Source organism: Rhea pennata, chromosome 5 (assembly GCF_028389875.1).
Source record: "Rhea pennata isolate bPtePen1 chromosome 5, bPtePen1.pri, whole genome shotgun sequence".
Taxonomy (NCBI): Eukaryota; Metazoa; Chordata; class Aves; order Rheiformes; family Rheidae; genus Rhea; species Rhea pennata.
Genome location: NC_084667.1, coordinates 59,637,595 through 59,664,815, shown reverse-complemented (window position 1 = coordinate 59,664,815; position 27,221 = coordinate 59,637,595). Strand labels below are relative to the sequence as shown.

Below are 27,221 nucleotides of genomic sequence, written 5' to 3'. Positions count from 1 at the left end.
GATAATTGTTGAAGGACACCAAGTTTCCAAAATAGGGAAGATGCTGTGCAGTGCTATTCCTTTTCCCCTGCTGCTGTTCATTGCTGACCTGCTGTTTACTCTCCACCCAGAAGTCACGTAGCAGTCATGATTCATTGTGACTGCAGTGAAATCTCCAAGTTTGTGGATGTCTCAAAGCTCTTTGAATGTGGTGCCAATGATGAGGAATTCCAGAAGAACTTCCCAAACTCGAGAGGGCAAAGTGCCCGCTCAAGGCTCAACATAGATAAAGATCATGTATTTAGGGAAAAATAGTCTAAACCATACCTAAATGCTGCTAAACTTGGAACTGGCAATTACAACCCAGGAAATATCTAAGTCAGTGACAGCTGTCTGAAATCATCAGTTCAACACGCAACAGCAGGCAAAACCACCAAACAAATCTTGGGCATCATCAGGCAGGGACTGATAACAAGAAGGGTGTCCACATATTGAGTACCAGTGCAGTTCTAGTCCTTCATCTCAAGACAGAGGTAGTGGAGAGAGAAACAACAGAGATAACAAGTAAATGATCAAGGAGATGGAGCAGCTGCCTTACGGGGAGAAAGAAAAAAGACTGGAGCTCTGGTATGGAGAGGAGAAGGCTGAGGCGCATCTGACAGAAGTTTACAAAGTCATGTGGGTGGTAGCTAAGCTGAATGCAGAACTGCTGTTCACCAAATCAACAATATAAGCACTAGAGATTATTCAGTGAAACTAATAAGATATTGGTTTAAAAGAAATGAAAGAAGTTAAGTACTCCCTTGCACTGAGGCAGTGAACTTCTGGAACTCGCTGATACAGCAGGTTGTAAAGGCAAAGAGTATCAGACAGGTCAAAAGTGACTAGACAAATCCATGGACAACTTGTCCATAAACAGATACTAGAGGGAACAGACAGAGATGTGCTTTCTAACCTCCAGCTGTGGGTGCTGGGGAATACAAGCAGATTGCAGAGAGTGGCCAGGCTCCACAGCTCCCCCTAAACAGCATCTCCGATTTCCACAGCTGGAGACATAACCATGGCTACAGAGACTGTAGCTCAGATGCAGGAGGATGTTCCTTATATTCTTGTCATTCCCAATGATCTCCATGCTAGAGTTCTGGCCTAACATAGTAACAGGAGATCAGGCCCATAGGTCCTTGTGAGTACTTCAAAGTCATCAAGAGAGGTTGGTCAGAGCGTGAAGGGGATTCTCACACTGCTACTCTGCATGGACAGAGTAAAACTAGATCCTTCCCAAGACAGTCATTACACGAGTCCCCGCTCCCCTTCTCCATCCCTCTCCCCTTCTCCATCCCTCTCCCCTTCTCCATCCTTCCACTATCTTCCTTCTTACACTAGTCTTGCCAGACTTCATCACTGTGAGTTTAGAAGTGGAAGGGGGAGCTTCTGGATGGTAGAGCCATTATCTTTGCCCAACTTCACCAAAAAAAAAAAAAAAAAAAAAAAAAAAAAAAAAAAAATCCATCGATGGCCTTCTGCCTACAGCACTGTTAAATGCTTCCTTCAAATATGATGATCAGAAAAGAACAAATTCACACAACTTTGGGACTGTGGCAGCTATACATAACTCACAAGCACTCAGGACACCTTCAGTCACTAAAAAACTGGAAAAGCCCTTGAAAGCACCAAACTTAAGACAAATAAATACACTGGAAACTGCTTAATTGACAAGTTTGGAAAATGCCTAACCACCACATCAGTTTGTATAACAACTTATATATACACTCCCTTCCCTAAAAGTGTTTAATACTTGAATCTTACAAGTACTACTTTAAGATTCAAAACAAACCTCTAATTATTGATCCTTTGTTATACCGGGAAATTACCTCATCGTAGTCTTAAAGTTCTATTTATAAGTCTAATAATCTCATCATTGATTACAGTGACTGTATTCTAATTATAAATCCATTACCTTCCCAACAATGAAATAAAATCAATAGTGCACATAAATGAAAAAAAGGGATTTAAATGCATGCATTAATGCCATTTCAACTAGCAGTATTTTATGCACCATCTCTAACAAAACTGTGTCACATCATCAGTAATAATGTGAAAAATCTTTTTCAATTAACAGAGTTGATTTGATACTATGTTCAGTAAAGTGGCAATCCATTTCCATTAAATATACATACGAAATGCTTGAAACATGAACTCCATCTATACATCATAAATTCTCACCCAAGTGTAGAAACAGAAATACGGATACATTTTCTATCGATGCTTTTTAAACCTCCTTTCAAAAGCTAATTCTCGGTGGCAATTCTAATTCCAATAACAAAGAGCATCAATATTTGCCACACACACAGCTGCTCGCGTCACAAGACAACAGAAGACACACCTAGCAATGGCCACATTGCACCCAGTCTGCTCTTCTGACTACCTGCAGTCCCACTATCTGGACATGCCACCATTCTGGTACCCAGCCCATGTAGCAAATGTTAAATTCAAAGTGCTTCCCAAAAAACGTATGATGCTCAATCCCATCTCAAGCAAGCAGGACAACTGGGCAACACTCACTTCAAGTGCAGCCACATAAATAAATTCTTTCCATTTGTTATATGCAGGCCTGTTGTGAAAGACTTTTCCTCCACCAGCCTTCACAGGACCAACGGAGCTCATCTGTCTGGTTTTCTGCTGCACTCACATCCGAAATCGCAAGGCATCTTTCTGCTGGATTCCACCAGCAACACCCAAGGTTGCCGATGCAACAGCAGTGACCTTATGAAAGTATTTAGGTACACAAGGAAAAGAATCTTTTTCAAATGTCTGATGACACTTTGGAAGTCCAAAAGGCAAAAACTAATAGCCTTTCTTATACAGGGATTTCCAACAGGGGAAAAAAAGTGGGGCGCATTGATTAACAATTAGCTCACTGGAGAGTTCAGAACAGAGCATATACATAGCATAAATGGACTAGCAAGAAGTAAAAGAAACTGAAGCAAATTGGGTGAACAGACAAGACCATCACAAAGTAACCAGTTCAAGAGGGAGAGTAGAAAAATTAAATATTTGGAGTAAAAAAAATGAGAGACATTTTCTATCTTAAACTGTATCCTATGATTGCTGGATGAGCGAAAGACACGTGGACCTACCTCCCCCTGCCATTTTACAGAAAAAATTGCACTCCTATGGTATTTCCAGGGAGTTGCTCAGGAAGTTACACTAAGCATTTCTGGAAGTTTTGAAGGCAATTAGCCTCAGTAACAGGCCTTGAGATAAGATGAGATACAACAAAGGTAAATTCTACAGATTAGCATTGGCAAATAACCTCTAAAGTCTGCTTGTCTTAAATCTACCCTTGATGAGCACAGGTGAAGTCTGGGCCAACATTCTTTATTATTGCTTGTTGACTTCAGTTGTCAACAAAGGCTAGTATGGACTTGTTTCTCTGCGAGAGCTACAGTAATAACTGCTTAGCCTAGAGGACTGAAGGATTAAAAGAACTGTGTTTTCAGGTGGTAATTTGAGCCTCGAGAAGGTCTGAATCCCAGGGATACTCCTTATCCTTACCCTGTCCCACAGCGGTAAAATTGACACTGTGGCAGAAGTGTCAAATACACGGCATAAAGAGATAAAATCCACACCCTCACCTAAGAAAACGCTCATTTCCATCGTGTTGCCAGTGCCCCTTATGCCAGCTCTTACCCTGTTATCCTGACTCACTGTGATACCTACGGTTTACTTTAAAAAGACCCCTCATTTCCGTTGTCAGAATCCTACACTGGCGGCAATTAAAAAGAGGGGGAAAAGAATGGAATTTTTAGCAATTAAACCAACCGTAGGGCTGCGGCTTTTCGTGCATGTTTAAGGCTGAAGTTCTAACCTTGCTTCATTTCAGACTTTCTAATCTCACCTGCTAATCCGGTGACCGGGGCAGGGTCTCATTCATGAGCCTGAACGCAAGGCAGTGGTGTCGGCATCGCTCCCCTACATCGCCACTCTCCTCCGTATTTGCTAAGGCCACACCGCGCTAGGCAAGGCAACGCCAACGCAACTAAAGCTAAAGGGAAGACAGAAAAGCCTCTGTAGAGTCCCAGCCCCACTGACAGTCTCAGGTTTGCCAGCGACTTCTGCAAAGCCAAGGTTTTATACACGGAGTCGTAGAGGTGTCCCAGTGCTCAAAGTCATCCAGCCAACTCATAGATGAGATTTACAGTCAAAGCACCGTATTTAATTTATTTCGTTACAAGACCCTCAAGTATATTTCTTGCACTATACTAATAAAAGGTCACTGAGAAAGCTATCAAGAAAGATTTTTAAAATTAATTTAAAAATTCATTTTGTGTGGCATTTATCAGTCACATTTCTACCTTATGTAGAAAGGTAAGCGGCGGAAAGTAACTTTTTTCATTCTTCTGTTTTCCAGAGTCAGCTTTTTTATTGTATTTTCTAAGCAAAACTTAGGTCATCCTCATTATAAACAAACAAAGTGGATTTGGAGAAAGTTAACAGGGGCTGAGCTGTACCTTCAGATAAATCCATGTGGATTACACTGGGATAAGTAGAGGATTTATTTCTAAGAACAACAGGGTACTTTGAATGGTGACTAAAATAACTTCCAAAGATTTTGCACGTAAAAATAAATGAACATAACTCCTTTAATTTCAGAGCCTACACACTAGTTTACGCATATCGTGGTCCCCACCCTGCCCTCTCACACCTGAATCAGGCCATAAACATACAAGTAACTTAAAATTTGTGAATAATATGAGAGACGTACATTGGAACGCTGATAAATGTACAATTTTAGATACAAATACTTTAAAAGTTTTTCTAGTATTTCAACGTTTCCAATTTCCTAATGGTGTATTCTTTAATACTTTAAAGCCACTTGGAATCTGATAAAGAGCTAAGGAGCCAGAATATTTTGCCTCATAACCAACAGCATTTGTTTACATGTGAATTAGAAAAATAGTGTGCCAAGGATTTCATTTTGCACAAGATGAAAGAAAAAGCAATTTGCAAAACAAGCTCTATTTCACTGCAGTATTTTTCCATCACATTACCACTTCTATTAGTATGCAGTATTATATACTACAGAACAAAGTCAATTGAAAACACACTGTTGGACCTCTTTTCTCCACAAGAAGCAACACATATAGATATTTCTAATAAGTGTACAATGTGTTTTCAGTGGTTTTAATTTTTAACATCACAACCAATTTCCGGTGTAACGAAGCAGCCTAAATTCCCCTTTTGATGCTGTTTCCGTATTGAACTGAGTGGTAATGCTGAGCACTGCTAACGTACGTTGTGTTTCATTTGAGCAGTAACCTGGCATTCAATTGTCAGATCTAGAATTGAAAGTATCAATATAAAAAACTATTTATTAAAGTTGTCAGTGGTCCCCTACAAATCAATCATCTTACACAAGTGTTATATCAGCTCTCTTCCCTTCACAGCGTTCACTGCCTGGTCAAACTACTTACCAGTGCTACGGGTTATTATTCTTTGCAATTTTTCACAACGGGTCACTTGGGGAAAGCAGCTGATTACGCTCTTCACCTTTTGCACCTTGGTTGTGATCCTGGTTCTTCCCCTCCCTGGACCTTCCCCCAGATCCTTAATTATTGTTCTCCTTAATGGCTCCTGTTATTTGTTATTATTTTATTTATTAAATAAATTATATTAGTTATTATTTTGGTTTGAGCAGCACCCATGCTACATTCCAAAGACACATTCCTGTTCCAAAAATGTATAATCCATACTATGGATTTTCAATCTTGAGCTCCAAACATGTATTAAAAATGTACGATGTTCTGCACTCCTGACCTCAAGCTTTCGGGCCAGCAGTGGCTTTGCAATCCTGAGTGACATTAGGAGGTAACACATGCGAGCTTGGGGAGGAAAATGAAAAAAAGGAGAGATCTGGTCTTTTTTATTTTTTTTCCTAAATGCAAACAATTCCACCACCTCCACTGTTCAAACTAACCATAAATAAAAACTACGGACCCTGGAGAAATGGCCGCACGTGCCGGGTCCCCTGCGGCACGGCAGATGCGCGCTGCGGTGCTTTTAGCCCTCGGCAAGGCTGCGGGGAGGCAGCGCTGCCCGGCGCCGGCTGCCGGAGAGCGGGGCTTGCTCCGCGCCACCCACCCGGGCTCCACCGGCACCAACAACGCAGCGACGGCACCTTCGGCAGACAAGTCAAGCCAAGACAGACGTCTCAGATAAGAAGGATAAAGCGCCTTGTGGAGGTGCCTGTTGCTCTCCCATAACTATAAAGGAAAGCCTGGGTAATTACCTTCGAATAAACATCTGTCTTTTTGGCAGCTAAAAATAGTTTAGACGAATCCCAGCCTTTATCTACGTCTGCCTTCCAGTCCTTAGAAGATGAGTCATGCTTACTTCATACACAGCACTGCGTTAAATCACCAAGATGAAGTACCCGAACTCCTTGGTGGGAAACTGTTATTCAACACTTGCTTTGAGAAGAGCTCTCTCGTAAGAAAATGAGGGACAGTTATAGATTTTGAGCCTATAATCGGTTTTCACAGAGTAGTCAACTAACATCATAACCAAGATTATAAACTCTGTGGGCAGGGGCCACCTTTTTTGTCTGCAGCATCATGCTTAGAAAGGGCTGAGGACTCCCAAGACGCAATCACATTACACATAATAAATAATGTTCTTTGTGATTCAGCGTTATCCTCTAACACTTTTGTTTCCCTTGCTCCAGCATCTTGTGAAATGCAAGAGTCTGAAGAACAACCAAGAACTGCGGTGTCCACCAGCCTCTTCATTTTGGTGATGCCTCATCTGGAGCAACACATCCAATTTGGGGCACTGCTATTTAGATGAGTGTGCGTCAACAAGGGACCATCGAGAGAAAATTACAGACCAATCATAAGTTTAGAAACCATGACCAACAAGGAAAGGCTGAAGGTTTAGGAGGTTTTGTTTTTAATATAGGAGAGACTAAAGAGAAACATGATCACCAATTTTGAATAAAATATAGCTATTAAGAGGAACAGAATAAACTCTTCTCTATGTCCACCAACTGGAATAATGGGCTTAAATTACAGTACTAGTGACTAGAATTAAAAAAAAAAAATTGCTAATGGGAAAGGAAATTTAACATCAGAACTGACAACCAGCAGAAGTTGTGAAATCTCAGTCTTTGCAGAACTGTGAGGTGAGATAAGCTTTGAACAAGAATGTCCTACAGTGGATGCTAGACTAGCCAATCCCCAAAATCGTTCCCAGACCTGCTCCTTCCAACACCCACGATTCCTCCTGGGGAAAGTGTTGGGCACAGGGCATATTCTGCCTTACACAAATAGTTTCATTGGGCACAAGGCTCCCAAAAATATAAAAAGGCAGCAAGACAGTTCATAGAGGCACAAAAAAAAACAGAATTTGGGCAGATGCACACCAGCCTTCAGTAAGTACAGCTGGGCTTAAAAAAAAAAACTAGCTTCTCTCCAGAAACTGTTCTAAATCTAAACTGTCCTTGCAGCTAACTGAATCACATCCAAGCAATCTCGAAAACTCACCATCTAATGGTGTTTGTCCTTAATTAATGGTCACTGTTTTCCAGGCTGCTGATTTTTGCACATTTCTAGATCACACTTGAGCTCTGTTGCATTATACACATGTGGTTTTTCTTCACTGAGGTTACATGAGGTAACTAAATTTTATTCGAGAACAATGCAGTAGTTAGGGAAAACCACATCTCAGTCAGCATGGTTAAGCAAGATGAAATCTGGAGCTGGGTGCTAGTGAAATATTTAAGACAAGAGTAAGGGCAGACAAGGACTGAGCAGGGAAATGGAAATAATGCTTCCAGAGAACACAGGCTTTTCAAGCCAATAACTTTTCCATTTTTTCTGTTTCTGTGATATACACAATATTTGAAGATACCATAATGTCACACACCTTATTACATGGGCCAGAGTGATGCCTAATGCTTAGCGAAGCATTTTACAGAACACCACTCACTGTAGCTGTTCCCCGGATACCATGAAGAGTTAAATTGGCCGGGGTTTTCTTTCCTTTTTTCTCAACGCAATATCATCAGAGATCAATGTGACATCACTGAAGATTCAAGGATTTAAGTGGGGATCCCTCAGAGGTGGGAAATGTGTGCATTCACATATTTCCACGTAAGTGAGAAGTATCAGAGGGAAGAATCAGTTCTCCAAGCCTTTACTGGAAGCAAACACAACAGGCATCTGGTAACAGGAGTGCTGCACAACAGCACTCTTAAATATCTCAGGTGATCATGGATCTCAGTCAGCTCAAAGCTATGAACAATTTTAGGTAGTGATTATATGAAACCGCTTATAAAGGTACTTATGTCAAATTTAAAGCTGTCTAGCACCAATGTTCCTGGCGTTGCAAAATGTACTACAAATGTCTTTAAATGACAAGCAGAGAACTTCTATTTGTACACATCATCTGAATGCCAGGAACAGCAGCAGTGCAGTGTCTTTTCACACTCCCTGTTCACTGTCACGGTGAAGAGGTTTGGGAGTCAGTCTTAGTCAAAAAGGGTCCCTATATCCCCTCCTTCCTAGCAGCCTTCCAAAGATCTGTACAGAAAATCACAAATCTGCAACGAACTTGCTTCTTAAGGTAACATGCCGCTCTATAAAGCTTTTTGCTTCCCTAAAGGGATGATGATCTACATTTTTAAAGCATACAACGAATACAGAATACACTGATCCAACACCCACAACATTTACAATCTTAGAGCAATAGCATTTACAGAGATATGACATTGTGCTAACGTTTGAACATCCTTCTTCTTTAGAGCCAACTGTTTTGCAACATATTTAACCTGAAGATTAAATTTCTCTATCACAGTATACCAACAGCATCCACTAAATTCAACACAACCTTAGCAACTCAGTATTGGACTGGAGGGTCAAGTTCATCTTTGATGTAACTTCCACACAGCTCCCACAGTTTCAAGTGACAAACCTGGCCTTTTATGTTTTTTGAAGTGGTCACCAAGTATGTGACAGCCAAACAACATCACCTGCATACATGAAGCTCAAATAGATGCAGAGACATCTGAGGAAAGGATCTCACTACCTGAGATAAGAAAGCAAATTCTCTGTGACATCTGATAGAACATCATTGAAAGCGCTTTTTCAGCCCCTCAGTTCTTGAAATGTGGTTTAAAAGAGATTAGCTGATTCCCACTAAGATATCTATGCACACACAAAAGATTTTATCTTTACCTCTCAGTATACACACACATGTACATATATAAACAAACCTGTGAATCTGGATTATTGCTACTTACTAGACAAGTCTGAGGCAGGAAGCTGTTCACCCTGGAGATACTCCACATGCCCTCAAGGTACTGCTGAGCTTGGATGGTCACGGAGCTCAGAGCACCGCTGAGACCGCTGGGGGCCACCGTGACTTGAACGCTGGAGTTTGGAAAATTGCCTGCACCTTGAGGCCAACCAAGTCCCTTCTTTCTCTCTGTCCCAGAGAAGAGATTTGGCGATTTTCCAGACTGTCTGCCCACTGGCCCAGCAACGAGCGGAAGGTCTCTCTGGGAAGAGATGGCGACCATGCGGGGCATCATGCTGGTCACGGCGGTGGCGGCCGGTGGCAGGTCGGGCATGTCGGGGTGGCTGCCTTGGACCATCTGAATGGCTTCCTGCTTCAGCTGGTTCAAGTGAGTGGCACAAGTTTCACATCTGCTCTCTCCTTCATTCCTGTTTTTCTGTAAATAGTCAGGCACTTGAAGCTTGTCAAAAATTAAAGCTGATAATCGCGGGTCCTAAAGAAGGGGGTGGGGAGGAAGCAGAAAAAGAAACAATATTGAGTAGAAAGAAAGAAAGACAGGCAAGTTCCCTGGTGACTTGCTCTTCACCCACCAAAGTCCTTGAAAGCTATCCTGGGAACTCTTCAGGTTTCTCTGAATACCCCAAAAGATTCACAGGTCACAACTGATTAATAAACCATAAGTAGCCTCATTTGTATGAAGGCCAGCATGAAAATTATCAGCAGAAGTCAGCAGTGAGGCTTATTGTGCACTTGCTAGCTCATTTGTCTAATTAATTCTCCTTCCGAGCCATCGTGTGTGCTCGCGTTTCTCGTGCACAGGGGCAATGTTAGTGCTGATGCCGACTCTATAAACATCGTAACGCGTTTCAAAGGCATAGCACCATTTTAAGGCCAGGAATATTAGACATCAGAGCATTCAAAAAAATTACTGTATGACCCGGTAAACTTTTCGTTGTCCTCACCCTCAGAGAGGACTAATCAAGTGGCATGAGAAACAGTTTGCAGGGTACTGCCCACAGCTGGCTCCTCCGCTAGCGAGGACCGTTATTTCTGATCTTTGCAACCCAGATGGCGGCAATATTTCCTTCCGCTACAGTTGCTTTGATGAGAAATAGATTTGAGCCTACGGCCATGTGTGAAGGTGTGACAATGTGCACCCCAGAAGCTGATTTAAAAGCAACACCTATCTTGCTTCCACAAAGCAATTTTTCTTCCCTTCCTCCCCCCCAGCCAGTTCATTTTAAGGCTGCCCAGACACTTTTAAACCCACCACTGTGTTTCCAGTTCAGAGATAGAGTTACCTATCTCCTAAAACACACAAACGCCTTCCCATCCCCAACCTGCTACTGTAGAGATTAGTCAAGAGATTAAATCCAGCTGTGTTGTAAATCTGCTATCAAGACTAATGCCAGGCAGTAAAACTGACCAACTTCACACACTCTTGCTGGGCTCTCCAAACAATTAAGGTTTTAATGAAATCACAGCACAGCCAAAAGGTTTATTTGTTTAATTATATTAAGCGAAACTATTTAATTTACTTGTTAATAATAGGGGCAGGCAAAGCTAGTAAGTCAGCCATGTTACACATGCTCAGGGTACCCCCAGATCAGTGCTCATTTTAAAAAGTGTATTACTTTATGCCAAACTGCAATTGCTCCCCAGGAAATGAGTATCCTATTAGAAAACTAACTAATTCTGGTTTTAATTATAACACACATCAATAAGACTCTTTTAAGAAGTCTTGGCACTGGTACTTTGGCCTTTCTTATTATTCTCTTTCAACTGTGCTCTTTCCCTTTGCTCTCAATTCACAAAGTCCTGAAACACTGCTGAATTTCTCCAATGGAAGCATGGACTTTATTTCATTTTCAGCTCCTGGACTACTCCTGCAACAGCTTCTTAAACCTACCTCCCAAAATACAGTACTGTGTTGACAGAAACCTTTGCAGGTACGTCCAGCATCACATCACTCCACCAGCCAAAAACCACCGACAAAAGTTGCTTTTTTCACCATAGTCTAAATTAATGTCTATTTAATGACTTTTTTAAAAAGTCACTTCTGAGGTAAAAGCAAGCTACTCCTGCCGCTGAACAGTAAATTGCATTCAAATTAGTGAACTGCTTAACGGACTCAAATGAAAGGTGCAGTTTAATTTTTGCCATTTTTCTTTTTATTGAGGTTTAGATCCTGGTAAAACCACCTTCAAAGTTGCAGCATTTGCTTATAGTCCTAAGCATGAAAGTCCTTTCCCTCCAAATCTCCCCAAAGACTGTAATAATAAATTAATGATTATTAGTCAGGCAAAAATAGTATTCTAGAAACCTTTTTCTAACCCATTAGCCTCTTAGGAGAAAGTGGTATTAGTCAGACGGGAAAAATATGAATAGTGCTGCGAGCACTATTAAGCCTCAGGCAAAACAAAGACCGTGCAATTTATCTCCCAAGAAAAACTAAGAGCGCCGCAGTCCACGGAAACCTTTCCAGGAGAGAACCCTCCGAGCAGACTCCTGCAGACGCCGACACACAGCATCTCTTCGAACAGCCCCCCGAAACGCCCCTTTCCCGCGCCCGGGGCCGTACTGCCTGGCCGCAGCCAGGCCCGCGGCGCGGCTCAGGCCTCTGATTAAAGCCGGGCACCTGCACGAGGCTCATCTGGCAACGCTTAAATTGCTATCAAATGTCCAAAGTTTCAAATAAGCAATTAAACTGAATTACTAGGTGAAGCAGGCCCCTCATTTAAAAGAAACGACTTCTTTTGATGTAAAGAAAATTAATGACCCCAATTCTAGTTCCATAAACGCGGTTTACAGCGTAAGACAGACCAGAGTCAGCCCACATTGCAGATATACGGAAACCAAGTGGAAAACAGGGTGGAGAGAAATGAATTCTTTACTTAAAAATTTCACAGAAAAATAAATATATAAGCACACTGTATTTTGGATTTAAACCTTTTCACTAAAAAACAAAATAAAAAAACACCTCCAGCGCCTGCGTTTTGCCAGGCACTCACAAGAAGCCCTTCGAGCCTCTCGCCCCGTGGCTGCGATCGCTTGTTCGCATCCGCGGCCCTTCCCCTCCAGCCCCTCACCAAGGGACCAGCTGTGCGGTTAGATTACTTTTATTTTTCCACTCTGTGTGACAAAAACACCTGGCTAATGGCTGGGCGTGAAGGGCAGAGGAAACACAAGGTACTGCTAAAAACATTAACCGTAACTTGAACGTTAAAGCCAGCGCCGTTGAAGAGGTCTGACCATGTGGGGGCACCGCCGGGCCCCGGGGACCCCCCGTTTCGGCAGCCTCGCGCTCTAGCGAGCCCCTCGCGCTTTACGGGGGGAAGGGGTAAAAGCGAGCGGCGGCGGGGGGACGCGGCCGAGGCGGTCCTGGCTCCGGCTCCACGGGGCACAGAGGCAAGGCGGGCGAAGCGGGCGCCCGAGCCGCCAGCCCGCGTTCACCGCCGGGCTCCAAAGCCCGCCGCGGTCCACCGCGCCTCGGGGAGGAAGGTCTCCGTTTCCCCCTCCGGCGCCGCGCTCGTCACGCCGACTTTCCAAACGCTGTTCTGGCCTTCCGAGCGGCGGGACAAGCCCTGCACGAGCATTTTAATTCACACGTCTCTATCCGATACGCAACTCGGCAGCTGCTTTTCCTCCCAGGGAAATCCAGCAAGGATAAAGGCGGTTTTCCCGCTATTCGGTTCACACTGATGTGCTGCTTGTGGGGCACTCAAGCAAAACCCCACGTTCCACCACTGCAAAATACTACGACCTGAGACAGTCACCCTTGAAAGTACAGGTATACTGAAGCCAACTGAGATGTGCCCAAAGGCCAGGACCTCAGAAATGCCCCGATCCAGTTTACACACCAAAATACTAGCCAGGTTTGCAGAAGAGTGCAACACCAAAGCTGAACTCTTCCGACATGCGCTTAAAAACAAAACTTGGATCTTCTGGAAATTTTGTCCCTGTTTGTGAGTTCCCAAGTATCTAAAGTTTTTCAGTTAGCTCTTTTGTTTAGCGAATAGGGACTAAGATGGAGCATCTCCACTGCAAAAGAGAAATAAAGATAAAAACTTTAGTCTTACCTGCAGCTATTGACTGCTGACTCCCAAACTCAGCAAATGGAAAGGAGGGAGGAAAGCATCTGGATTCTCACTTAAGAAGTCGCTGAAGTAATACCCACCCATCTGTAACCTAATCCTTTCAGCAAGGAACTATCCACAGAGTGCGAACAAACGATGACGAACAAACGATGAAAAGTCAAACCACCAGCAGCCACCCCCAGTAATTACCTGCAATTCTGCCTGGCACTACTTTGTGCAATGCAAGTATCTCTGGAGCAGTATTCTGAATTAAATGAAGTTCTTGATATAAACATAATTAAAAAGAATGAAATAAATGCTAAATGTTACACTGAAATATTTCCTTAAACACAGACCTAGGCACACAACATTTTTACAAGATGGTTTGGGAGAAAGGATTGTATTTTCCCAGCGCAAAAGGATCAATGTTAATGATTTTTTGTCTTAATTGTCTTTCCTGATTTCTGCCGTGCTGCTTACAAATTAGCTTTTATCCTACATGACATTGCGGAATATCCGCTAATACCTTCTATACTGATAAATACTTTGAAGGCTGATGCTTACTTCAACTGTCTAGTCATTGTCAGAAAAGGAAAAGAGAATATAGTACTCAGCAAAACCAGAGGCCACTCAGTGTAATCAGGGAAAGAACAGTGCTAACAGTTAATTAAAAAAAATGCCATATAGTTAACCATCTCAAGGGAGTAAAAATATGAGCTAAATGTCTTCAAGTCACTCATGTTGTAAATTCATTCAATTATTGACCTATTTCTTATCAGAATATAAACAATTAGGGGAAAACAAACATGCAAAGCTTTCACAGAAATTGAATTCTCGAGAAGTCCTATCTTTTTAAAAGTCTAAGAGCAGCTGGAACTTGCAACTTAACTTTCAAGCACTTAACTGTGCTTGAAAACAGCCCTCTGAATAAGCCAGAGAGCACTCCACGTTCTCACAGCGGGCAAAATGTGCATGAATTAGAGAGCAAAATAGATGCATTTTAAGGCCAAATTCCATTTGGTCTCCTTGCCTGAATGTTTCACTACCTTTAAGCAGAAAATTACTTTAAACCCAAAACTTGTGGTCCTCCTCCCATGCTGTCAGCTAGTAAAATTTCTTCAGCCCATTATTCTGTTTTAAGCACGTCCTGAATTAGAGCGCACAGACACATCCCCGTTAGCTCCCCAGCTGAGACGTAAGCCAATTCCTTTTCATCTTGGGTAACCCAAAGAGTCAGAAAAAATATTTTAAGCACGCTTTCTTACTCGTTTTAAAAGCATATCGCATCTCTTTGGAACAGCACCCGGCTTTATAACAGAAGCGAGGAAATACGACAGATCTGCTAAAAAACACATGACCCCACGCTAAAAATGACTGCAGTGTGTTTAGTTATTCTGAAGCCTCCGCTGAACTCTATTTATTTCCATTTCCTGCCCACTTTAATGTACTTCAGTGGCCCGCAGTAAAGTTAAAGCAATAGGTGTCTGTCATAAAGATGAATAGTGCTATTGGAATGCATAATACAGTGGAAAGAGGAAATGAGAGCAATCTGGTTTATTTACATCTCGGGCTCCCATCAGCACCTCAGCCCACCTCCCCACGCCTTCAGCGGCCTTTCCTGTTATCTCGCTGCACGGTCCCCTGCAACGATTTGGCTTTTAACCTTGCAGCACCAGAGGGTACAAGCTGATCTCCGAGATCCGCGTCTGCGAGCAGGCAGAGCGCGGGCGCCAAGAGCCTTGCAGTGTGCACAGCGTAAAGGAAGCAAAATAAAGGTAATGGGAGTGATTTAAAATAATTAAAGGCACAAACAAAACAAAGGACCCCAAAGAGATCTGCTATCGTCTTTAAATTTAGATCAACGCACAGGAACCTGACTACTTCTGAAAAATAGTAATTACTGTATTACAAAATATTACTTTTAATCTCTTTTCTTTACGATCTAATTAAACAGATATTTTACTTGCATTTGGAAAATGTTTTTCTTAATTTGATTCAATTTTAACATTCTGTATATTCTATAAACCACACATACAAACTAGTATGTAATGTTGTGTTTATTTTAATGGTATCTGACTTCATTTAAAAATGATGACTTTTAATTTGCATGTTTATCGTTGGGTTTAAGTAATCCTTTAATTTTCCTCTTGGTTCTATAGCTTACTTCACAGTGAAGATTCAGTGCTGATTTTGTTCATACAAAAACATGGTCTTCCAAAACCCATTATGTTTTTCTTTCTCTCTTTTTTTAAACTTTCATCGCAGTATTATCATTTTGCATAGTGATAACTGTTTGGGGAAATAGTTGCAAAGCCATCACCACACAATAGTTTGGTGTCTGAAAATCTTTTGTTTGCACATCTCTTTTAGAAACACAATTAGACAAGAATTTTTGATAGAAATTAGACACTTAAATAAAAGATGAATAGCATTCCATCTTTAATTATTTCTTCCTTTGAAGCTTGAGTTTAAATTCTGGTTAGCCTAAGAGCTTGGTAATTCAGATCACAGAATCTCTCCCTAGACTGCAGGAAAAGTTACTACTCTTTTTTTTTTCCTCTTTAAAGCAAATTCAGTGCTTATGAAAAGTGCTCAAATGACTGTTCCAGAAACTGATGTCTTGAACACCTTCATCACATTGAAGGCCACCTACTGCACACAGAGTCTCAGTTCAATTAAGTTGTCTGGATAATACAGTAGCCCCGGATTTCCACATCAACGTGAAAATCTGACAGCAGCATCCACTATGTACAGAATATGTTGCCTTGTCAAAACGCATCCAAACCATCACCTGCTAAGATCATTTTACCAGGAACAAAACGCTGCTTTTATGATTATATTTATTCAGGCAATAGCACCTCTTTTCAGAATCGCAATGGTAAAGCCTTGAGAGAGGGGCTCCTTCACGGATGACCTCTGGCCAGAGACCAACAACCCAGCTCAGACAGCCCAGTGAACCAGGAGGGGAGTAATGCTCCAGACGAGATCTTCAGCATGTTTAGATGGTTATAACTGGATTTATTTCAGCAAAATGGTACCCCTTGTATCAGATCCTTAGCAAATGTAGGACTTCAAGAAAGCCTGGATCCCAGGCTCAGCAAAAGCAACACTGGCTTAGAAAAATCAGATAGGACTCTCTGGGAAAAAAAAAAAAAAAACACTTGCAGAACTCAGGACATCTGTATATAAACTCTAGAACTGTTTCAGTCCAACCATCTGAATCCAATTAAAAAAAAACGCTCAGCAGCGGAAGTTAGGGAGTGGACACATTTTCCAAATGAACACTATTAGCATAATGTAGATTTAAAATCAACTAAGACCACCAATGCCTGGCACTAGATTACATTCTCTAAGCGTTTCTTTCACTTGTTCATTTTATCAATTATTTCTTTAGTAAATGAATACTTGAGGACCATAAAGTAATGACATAGCTTTTAGAACCAAAGGGCTGCCCATTGTGTATTCCTCCTACAAGCTACAAATTGCTGCAGATAGGGCATAGTTAGCACACCAGGCAGTCTGTCCCCAGGAACAAAGTGGATTACATTTATTCTTTATCTTAATTAAAATACCACTGCTTCAGTTTAACTGCTTCACCAAAAACTGACTTGTTGGCTGAAAAATCTTGGGCTTGCATCTGAATTTAGAGTGTACTATAGTAGGTTAGAATTCTTCCTTTTCTTCCTTGCTTGGGCTTAAAAATGAGGAAAAAGAAAAAAACTTCCAAATAGGGTTGGATAGAAAAAGAAATCATGAGTATTTCTAAATCCTCAGTCACAAGCAGGCCACACATTGGCTTTAAGCAGTTTGGTGTAGTTCCTTTGCCTAATCGGCAGCACGTATATGAGACACCACCTCTCTCCCCAATCTGTTCATCCCACTGCATCTGCGTTAAGCTGGATTCCAGTTCCTTTTTATCCTACTCCACAGCAAAGGAACTTCAGCAAGCAAATCTGGGCAGTCACCATTAGCGTATGTTGGAAGGTGAGGCAAAGTTCTCCTTTGGTTTCAGTTAAGAAGCTGGTACATAGAAGTAACTGACCCCAAACTGTTGGCCCCCTCTCGCATTAGGGAAAAAAAAAAAAAAAAAGTATATATGCAAATCCTAAGGTGGAATCTTCAGCTGGGGGCACTGCCCAAAACATCAAATAATCATCCTATGTAATGTTATTAGTGATGAAGTATGATCTCAGCCATACAAATAGGAGATGCAGACAGACCATTTGGAGAATATCTACAGGAAAATAAGCAGTTTAGAAAACAACGATGTAGGAAGTTTAAAGGCTTGGTCGTTCATTCAGTTTAGAAGACAGAAGATTGTGAAGAGACTTGAGAAGACTCCTCCAGTACACAGAAGGTAGATATAAAGAGACTGATGACCAATTCCTTTCTGTGTCTGCTTTGGAAAGGAAAAGAAGAAGTCATCTTACTTTTCAGCAGGAACGCCTTAGATCAAGTACGATGAAAAACTTTCAAAAGGTGTGTAAATACTGGTAAGGCTTAAAAAAAGATGTTATGAAATCTCCTTCTCTCACCGCAGGTTCTAAAGAGCAGGTGAGAAGCATCCGTGGGAAGTGATCTGGAGATAGGTGTTCCCATCTCAGCTAGCAAAGCTGGACTACCTTTTGAAGAACTGAATATCCTTTCCAGCTCTACATTCCTCTGATCTTAGTGCCTAGTACCACCTCCAATAATTCCTCTTTTGCCAAATACTCATAGTCCATCATCATTATCCCCCAAACGTTCTTTATACTCACCCAATATATTTGTCTTTCAATCTACTGTTACAGATAAAAAGGATGGAATTGTTCCCTACAGGTTCAGAGGGTAATTTTAAGAATCTAAGTCAGGTACCTAAATTAGATGGCATTAGTCCCAACCACTCCTGTCTGTCCAGGACATTCTAGAATTAAACATAAGATTGATTAAAATCTCAGAAATGAGAATTGGAAAAAAAAGAGAGAGAGAAAGCACTAGCTGCATTACAGTAACCAGATTGTCGTCTTCCAAAGATTCAGAAGAACTCATTGCAAAGCCAACTGAAAGGAGCAGTGAAAGAATGCAAACTAGCCAGACCAGATTAAAAGTGGAAGACATCTCAGGGTTGTGATGGTATATTAAAAATGCTGGTAACAGGATGGCATGAAAAAAATGAATCCATAGTTGTCTATAGGCTTATCTGCCCAGATGCTTCTAGAGATCCAGCTATCAAACTTCACAGCCTCTTCATAAAAATTTGCCTATTAAACCTGTTACTCCTCTGACCCAGAAATATGTTGATCAGGTTTCCAGGAGTAACAAACAATTAAAAAAAAAACACATACACACACAAAACAATATTTTCCCCCAGACACCCACACAATGATAAATGGACAGAGATATCTAACACTCAAATGTATGCACTGAACAAAGAATGACAAGGACTAGTTACCTGAAGATTTCCCAAAAACTTAAACAGCTCAGTGACAATACTTTATTTATATGCTTCTCTTATTTCAGTATTTTCTTTAGATGATAAACCCTTTAGACAAAGATCATCTTTTCTTTTTTTTCTACTGAGCTTGTGCAGCGTGGACCATGAACCAGGCTCCTGTAATGGTGGTAGCAGTGTCACAGTAAGAACAAGATTAGTAGTAATAGTAGTAGCAGTAGTAAGATATTCATGTTGCTTTTCTTGTTCCTATTGTTCTTCATCAGCTATTTACCTACACAGTATCAAAAAACCCTTTTCTACCAAATTTCTAATAGTCCTATGTCAGATCAGTTAATTTGTTTTGCTCCTTCCCCAGCAGGTGAAGAAAGGAGGGAACTGTGCACAACAAACCAGATAAGCAGCCTCGAATCTTTAAAATACTTGACTGGGACGTACAGGAAGGCCTTGAACATTTTCTAAGCAACTTAAACATCAAGTAAGAGACTTCCTTTTGTGAGCTGCTCTCCTGTATCAGCGCAGCCCGTCACGCGGGTGTGCGCCGGACAGTGACAGCCCTGTGATTAATGCCTCCATGCAGAAGTTATTGCAAGAAGCCCTGCAGTGGTCCCGTGAAGCCCATGCGTTGTGCAACCTCTCCCCACGCACAGGGCTGGCGTAATCAAAGAGCAGCAACTCCCCTTGCCTAAGGTCTCTCTTCTACCAATATAAATCAACGTGGTTATGCCCACAAGCAGACACAAACCTATTCGACCCATGCTCAGAGCATCTTGAAATGTTAATAGGCTTGGCTACAACACAGAACATAAACATACTATAAACATGGGCAGAGTGAGCTTGTATCTCCTTTAACACACATACATGCAGGCATGCCCAGAGATGGCTTGCTAGAACACCTCTAAACTCTTTCAGCCTCCTCAAAAGAGCAGTCAAATACCTGGCAACAACTTTCAACACCCTTCAAGCCAGATCCTATTAAAACCAGCAACGGAGAGGCGGAGAGACGAAAGGCTCTGGCTCGCTCTACTTGACACTCTTAAAGGGCTTTTAAATATTTATGGCATCTACTGTTCCTTCTACAGAAGTTCCACAAATGCAGACAATGCCTAACATCATAGCATACACTTATGTCTCCCTGTAATTGAAATCACTGCATAAGAGGTTCTTTTTATTTTGTGTTCTAGGACCTTGGGAAAGAAGCTGCCTCTTCATCTGCTGGAAAAGGGCGAGCTACTGAGGAAGAAAGGGTTCTTCTAGGAAGAGCAACTACAGCCCCTGGGTGACATTCTGGCCCTAAAGGCATCCATGGCAAAATTCAGACTGAGTACAAAGTTAGCATTTCACCCTCTGAGTTTCAGCATCTCCACTCCTAACTTCAAATCAACAGCGAACATTCTTCTTTCACCTCCTTGTCTCTTCATTGCACAATATGTCCATGAAAACATGTCTACAGTTATTAGGTGATAGGCTAAACTAATATGGCAGTTTCCTCCCATTTTAAAAATGAAGTTTTATGGCACTAGTTATTGTGTCAGTAAACCATTTGCAGTAAACCATTAAGAAAAAAAAAACACTCATCTAGTGTTTCTTATTCCTATTATAAATGTAAATGCACATTTAAAAAAAAGGGAAAGGAAATTGTGGGCAATCATGCTTTGCTAAAATACTTTAAAATCTGACAGCAAGTCAAACCTGTCTAACTGTGGATGGTGCTAAAGCGGTTCCACAGATCATTAGAGTTTAAGGCCAACAAAAATAACCATCTCGTCAGGCATCCTGCAGATCACAGACCTGCTAATTTCAATGAGAAGAAGTTGACCCCAACAGGCTTATTTAATGAAAACAAATGTTGTAGTATTTTAAGGAACACTGACTTTCATTTGACGTGCATATCTTCCAAAGCCACTGCACTTCTGAAAGAATTACGTTTTTAAAGTACAGGTATATGAATAAAAACATACAATCAAACTTACAGGGACAGTACTTCAGATGATGTAAATCCAGAGCTGACACACACTATGCTTTGCTCCTGTGCCAGATTACATCAGCTGGGCCAGAAACTTTACTGTCTCTGATCAATTTGAGAAATCAGATTGGCTGATTGCAGGACTCAGCTCATGAGACAGTACCATCCTGGACACTGACTCTGTGTCAGGTGTGGTAAAATCTGATTTATGCTTGCAGTTCTAGTGTCAGAGAAATTCATTATGTAGGATATGCTCAAAAATGTGTGTTTTCTTTCACAAGACATGCCATGATTCACAGGGAAAACCTGCACAGAAGGCACAGCCTGGGACGCTACTGCTCCAGCTCCAATCAGCAGCTCGTCACTGATACAAATTCACACCGGCATTTCATGGAAGGCCCTGCATGAAAAAGTTCAGCAAGATTTATTCAAGACCACAATCACAAAAGTGATTCATCACAATCAAAGGTAAGCCCAAAAATAAATAAATAAAGACAGGACCAGCTAGAATAACAAAGTAGCTTGGCCAAGCCAGCAGCCACATGACAGCCAGAGGCATCTCCAGAGCGATCCGAACAACTGTCCGCAGATCCTGCCAACGAGCCAGATGCTGCTGCTGGAAGAATGCGTGTGTTGACATAAACTCAGAGATGCGAGATGCTTAACACCAAGAGCAATCCATCTTCCCTATTACCATGTGGCTGCCAAGCTTCACTATCATGCCACAGAACGACGAAAACAAACTTCGTGAAACACATGCAGATTCGGTACGACATTGAGCTTCCCTCTCCTCCTTACTACTACCAGCGAGCTGGGCGTAACTATAAATGATCTGATGCTTTTCCTGACTTAACAACAGAACCAGGAAAGAATATCCTTGGCTAAACAGCTCACTGCACACACTGCCAAAAAAACAATGAACTTATCATACTGTATAGGAAATTCCTATCTTCCACACCAATTAGTGACCCAACAGTGATTGATTTTATAATCCCAAACTTGACTTACAAAGCAACCTCCTCTGGGGCCAACTTTCCATTACCCAGCATGCGGAAAATTGCATACAGTCAGTGCGCTATGAAAATCAAAGAAAAATAAGTGCTTTTAAACCCCAATTCTACCATGCCTTCGCATTCTTGCTTTCCTAAGGGAGATGCACTTTTGACAGTTACTTCCTTTCCCTGCCCTAACATCCTATCTCCGCCATACGTAGGCTGGGCACTCAATCAAAACAGAAACAACAACAGGAACCAGCAGCTATTCATTATAATAGGATCAAAACATTGCTAGGCACTCATGCTTGGGCCAAGTCACTGTCCTTGAAGACCCTGCCGTAATCCACTTCTTCCCTCCCACTGCAGACACCGTTATTGAAAGTGTCTGCACTTCACCCTGAAGCATCACGTATTAAAAAAAAAAAAAAAAAAAAAAAAATCACTGCTTTTTAATCACAGCCCACTCCCTGGCAGACAGTCACATCTCGAAACCGCAGGAGGCAATGAAACCGAGCAGCTGAAAGGTGAGAAAATTTACTGGCCAACAACACGGGCTGATGTTTGTCCTTTATTTTAATCAAGCTAACATTAGCTTCACTCTATAAAACCAGAATTGCACTGCACACTAACTACTAGTGTAATCACAGCAACAGTACCACAATATGATTACCGGACACTAATTATATCTTATAAAGAGTTAAAGACAATCAAGTACGTGTAATAAAGATTTATATGTGATTTTCCAGTGACCTGGAAACAGCTTCATACATTAGTAAGTTAACATTACTGCAAGGAACAAAGCAAACAGTTCCATCTACATGACAAAATACATGGAGCACAAGAGCCAGATGTTGGGTTCTTTCATCAAGGAAGCAATTATTTAATTCTGAGGAAAAGATTTTCTCTTTATTCCATCAATACATAATATCACTCATAAAAGACCAAGTCCTGGTTCTATGGCCTGGCCTGGATCCAAATCTATGCTGCAGCAAAGGGACATGAACCCAGGAGTCTTCTTTTCCTACCATACGGTTGTTCTGGGCAATAAGCATGGGGCATTCTCCAGCAACATCCACGTCTGCTCCATACCACATTTGGCAACGTGGTCCCCAGAGTGATCATCAAGGGAGACTAAGCCACCTCGCACCCCTTCAGGAAAGCCAGTTCTTGGTGGACGAGTGGTACAGAGAACACCAAGGGAATTGCTGGTGTTCTCCACGACGGCAGCCGGCTTCCAGCTCCCAGAGAAGAGGTGTCACTTGGCCACCAACTTCAAGGCTCCCCGCTCCCAACACCAATGAGAATTGCAGGTCCTTGTTAAGTCATCCCAGCCATACCCTTCTCATACATCATCCTGCCTCCCAGAAAACAACAGCCGATGTTCCTCAAAGGTGGACACACAGTGACCACAATCGACAGGCACTCAAAGGCAGAAAGAGGCTTCTGCTCCAAACTCCGCAGCCAAAGTCAGAGGCATCCTGCACATCACGAGGGCGCCCTTTCCACGCTCGGCTTTTTGCCAAAGTGCTTACAGAGGCAAGAGTAAATATTTATATATTGGTACCATTCAAAGGCCCAAATGTGACTCAGGCCCCCACATGCCAAACTTACTTACAAGTCTAAAAAGTTCAATGAGTTTATCAAAATCCCAAATTACGCACAGCTCTGCACACATGCGATTCAGCAGTTCTGCAGCTACACTGCTATGGGCACTGTGGCCAAAACGTACTTTCCTCTGCAAGTTTACACAGAGGCTGTCCCTACACTAAATAGCCAGATTTAGCCTGAAAATATGACATTTTAAAAAAGCTCCCGTGTAAGACATGACAGATAGAAACACTTAATAAACAGATCCATTAACTAGAGAATATCCCTGCAGCAATTAAAACTTTGCAAAGTACTATAATGTACACCTGATTATTGCTCCAACATCTGCTTAGGTTTTCTATGTGTTTATAAGCTGGACCAAAGAGAAAAACAACTGAGTTTATGGACATATCATAACAAAAATCACAACATGTTACTGTTAACTGTTCACCAAAAATGGCATAAAAACTCAAATAAAGCATGTGTACTGTTTGAAATGCTTCAAGTTATTGCATTTTACAATGAATCACATATAATCAAGTGGTATTTCTCCTACTGCTGAAGAAGAATAATTTTATTTTAAACTAAGGATCCCATCATAAAATGAGAGGAAATTCAGAGTCTGAACAATCACAGTTGTGTTGAGCACATTTTTAGGCATATGGCAATTTTACAATGGTCGTTGGGAATGAAGAGCTAAAATTCTGATGCAGCCTCTGAATTTAAGATATTTCACATAAAACTGCACATCTCAGGAAACAAATAAATTGTTAACTGTGCAGCCTCATAACACTATGGCCAATACTCAGCATATGCAAATCTGACTGTCTCAAAATGTGAATGCTATTTTCAGTACAAGGACCCAATTACTTTTTAAAAGGGTCTGAAAAAGCAAGAAAATTTCTTCTGTCTGGAGACATCATCAAAAGAAAACAAATATAAGAATATCCATCTCAGCTATACACAATTCAGGTTACCTCAACACTATGCAGCTACAATATACAATCCAGTGTTCCCAAGCAAATGCCCTGATTACTATTGTTAAGTCTTTCATTTAAATAGTTCCTTCCTGTTTAAAACATAGAAAGCCAAGGGTGTTTTCCCACCACTAAGCATTGTGTAAGACTCCTTTTTATTCCAGTAAGCTGCTGAAGATGGATGAGCTTCCAAACTGATATCATTTTTAATTACGCGTTTTTCTCTCATTACTAATTTCCTAAACATGTGTCTAATCTTGCAGTGAAATCTGAGTGCAGTAGTGTATCCACATACATCACGTTCTAGAAAATTAATATGAGATAACGATCACGACTGCCATCACAACATAACCTGAAACAAGCAAGATATACCAGGGGTGATACATACTCATTAGACTCTAATCTCAAGTGTTTCTGGAAAGCAGCTGTTAATGGCAGTTTCCCTCCCTCCTACATCTTGGAGCCACGTGTTTATGGGGGTCTGGGAGAGGGAGACATTTCAAGCCCACATTATAAAGTCACCTCCCGTTTGCACTTTCCACTAGGCAGTTAAAATGTGATGCCAAATGCATAGACACCCCTTCGCTTCCTCACTCTAAATACTCCACCATGAAGCACCTTTTGCATAAGGGAGACAACGTGACCTCCTCCTCCACAAATGTGGCCAATCCACTCCCTCCCACCATCAGGTCTCCTGGTGGGGCTGTCTCCACCAAAAGCGCAGGAGAGAAGAGACGTTGGAGGTAGCTGGCGCCCTGGCAGAGGTGGGAGGGAACATGCCCACGCACCCCCCCACACTGGAAGGGGGTCACCACACAGCAGCTCCGTGCATCAGATCCTCTTTCAACGGGGCAGGAATCAGACATGTCGGGACTCATCAGCATAGGTCAAGCAAATACCAGCCAACTCTTCACATCTCAGGCATCTTTCGCTTCCTAACGGGCATTTCACAGGCAAACGTGTTGCAGCATTGAATCGACGGAGTAAGTTGGCGACTTTTAGGGGAGAAAAAAGAAAAAAAGAAAAAACAAAGGGAAAAGCCAAGGGCAACTGTCACTGCTTTCTCCCCCGCCAAACTGATTACACCCAGCTCTTCAGAGAGCAACGCTTTCCACACACCAGCTGGCTTCTCTTCAACAAACACTTCCCAAAGAAAAGAGGCAAACCTTAGGAACTTCTAAAATTGTTTGACATTTAAGGAATCAAATAAAGAAAAACAAGATAAATCACACCACTTAAAGAGGTTTATATCTTCCAAGTGTTCTTAAAATATGACACAAGTATGACTGCCTACTCATTCAAAGAAAATTGATCACTGCTGTTTAACAGACAAAAATAATGATGGTACAGGGAGACTAACAATGTAATTTTTAAGTATATGCACCACAGTAATACATATAAAAACAGTGCATATATAAGGAAGGCCAACAGGAGAGCTATGGTATGTATGTATGCAATTCACCAATCTGTAAGGGCATGCTGGGCAAAACGCATATGCTAAATGCAGTAAATGCATTTAAAAAATGTAATGCTAGTTGATTTGCACTAGGTCCCTAAGGAAGTCTATAGCACAAACGAAACCAGTAGCCTGGTGCTGGGATGTTTCACGCTACTCACATATGTTCCTAGGAAAGCTGGCTGAAGAAAAAAAATATTATTTTTCCAAAAATGTCCATAGTTTCCCAGAATTGCTACAAGATTTCATCCTGTTTTCTTACTTGCTGTTCATCTACTGACCAAGATCAAACACTTTAAATCCAAGCTTTGACTTCCTTAAGAAACTGATAAAGAAATTTGATCCTCCATGAGAAAGTTAGTCCTTCCTGAAAATTGCTTCATTCAGCACAGGGAAGGAAAAACCAGGGGACAACTTCATTTTTTCTTTCCCACACTGTATTGAGAGGAACACCAAGAAGACAGACACAAACCCAAGGTTTTCCCAGTTTTACCGCACACCATGCACCACTTTCACTGGAAGCGACAGCCTCGCTTGGACTCGTGACAGCACATTGCACTGAGCTATGCAACCCTCAACCCCAAACAGGAATCAACTGACCGCTGAAGTCAAGGCAAACCTTTCAACTGGCTTTGCTGGGTTATGATAGGGCTCCTCCTACTTTTAAATTCTCATTAACATTCGCTGACATCTCCTTTACAACCAGAGGGACAGGTTCCTTGCGAGACACTGTTTAGGCTCCCTTAGCTAATTTCTTATTCGACAAACCGAAGCAGGTCGGATTATCTACATGCATCACAGACAACATCATGCTTCATAAGCTATTCTTCTGTTTTGGTAAAGAGTAAGCACGTTTTCATTTGTTACTATGTTTACGCATTACCTCACTAAGTGGCATTATTGTTATCCCTACTGAGGGTCTCTTAGAATAGGAACATATAAAACCGGATTTCCTCCAGCTCTGCATACCTAGTTACTCCAGAGTCATAAATGACATAGGACTGGACTGAACAAAGACTCAGCATCAAACGCACATTCAAAACTGCCTGGAACAAAAACATCTCTGCCTGGAACACTGCATCGCTTCTCTGCCTTCCAACAAAAATACCAGGGAAGCATAAATTTGCTTTAAAGACCGTTTTTTACACAAGTGTTTTCATGAGAAAAAGGAAAGAGCTAAACACTTGCATGTGGAATATGTTTATACCTCCCAACTGGTTCCAAATTAAATTTACTGCAGCTTTTACATAGCAGTCTATACATCAAATTGTCCTTTGTACTGCAGATCAGAAGTAACTTCACTGCCATCAAAAGGAACTCCACAGATGGAAAAAACAGAAAAGCACCGAGTCCCACATGGGAATCCTCCAAAAATCCAAACCAACTGCATATTGTCCTCCACATGATTACAAGCGATAGATAAAACATCCAGGGTTAGACAACACTGCTCATCTCTTTAG

The 27,221-nt window shown here is 41.6% G+C and overlaps 1 protein-coding gene across 1 annotated transcript in view; it reads right to left on the bottom strand.

Moving 5' to 3' along the window:
- Window positions 1-27,221, bottom strand: part of KIF26A (kinesin family member 26A) — a 97,841-nt gene that overhangs the window by 56,339 nt on the left and 14,281 nt on the right. The window contains exon 3 of the mRNA XM_062577029.1: window positions 9,278-9,766. Coding sequence (XP_062433013.1) covers window positions 9,278-9,766 — 489 coding nt within the window. The remainder of the gene's footprint in view (window positions 1-9,277; window positions 9,767-27,221) is intronic.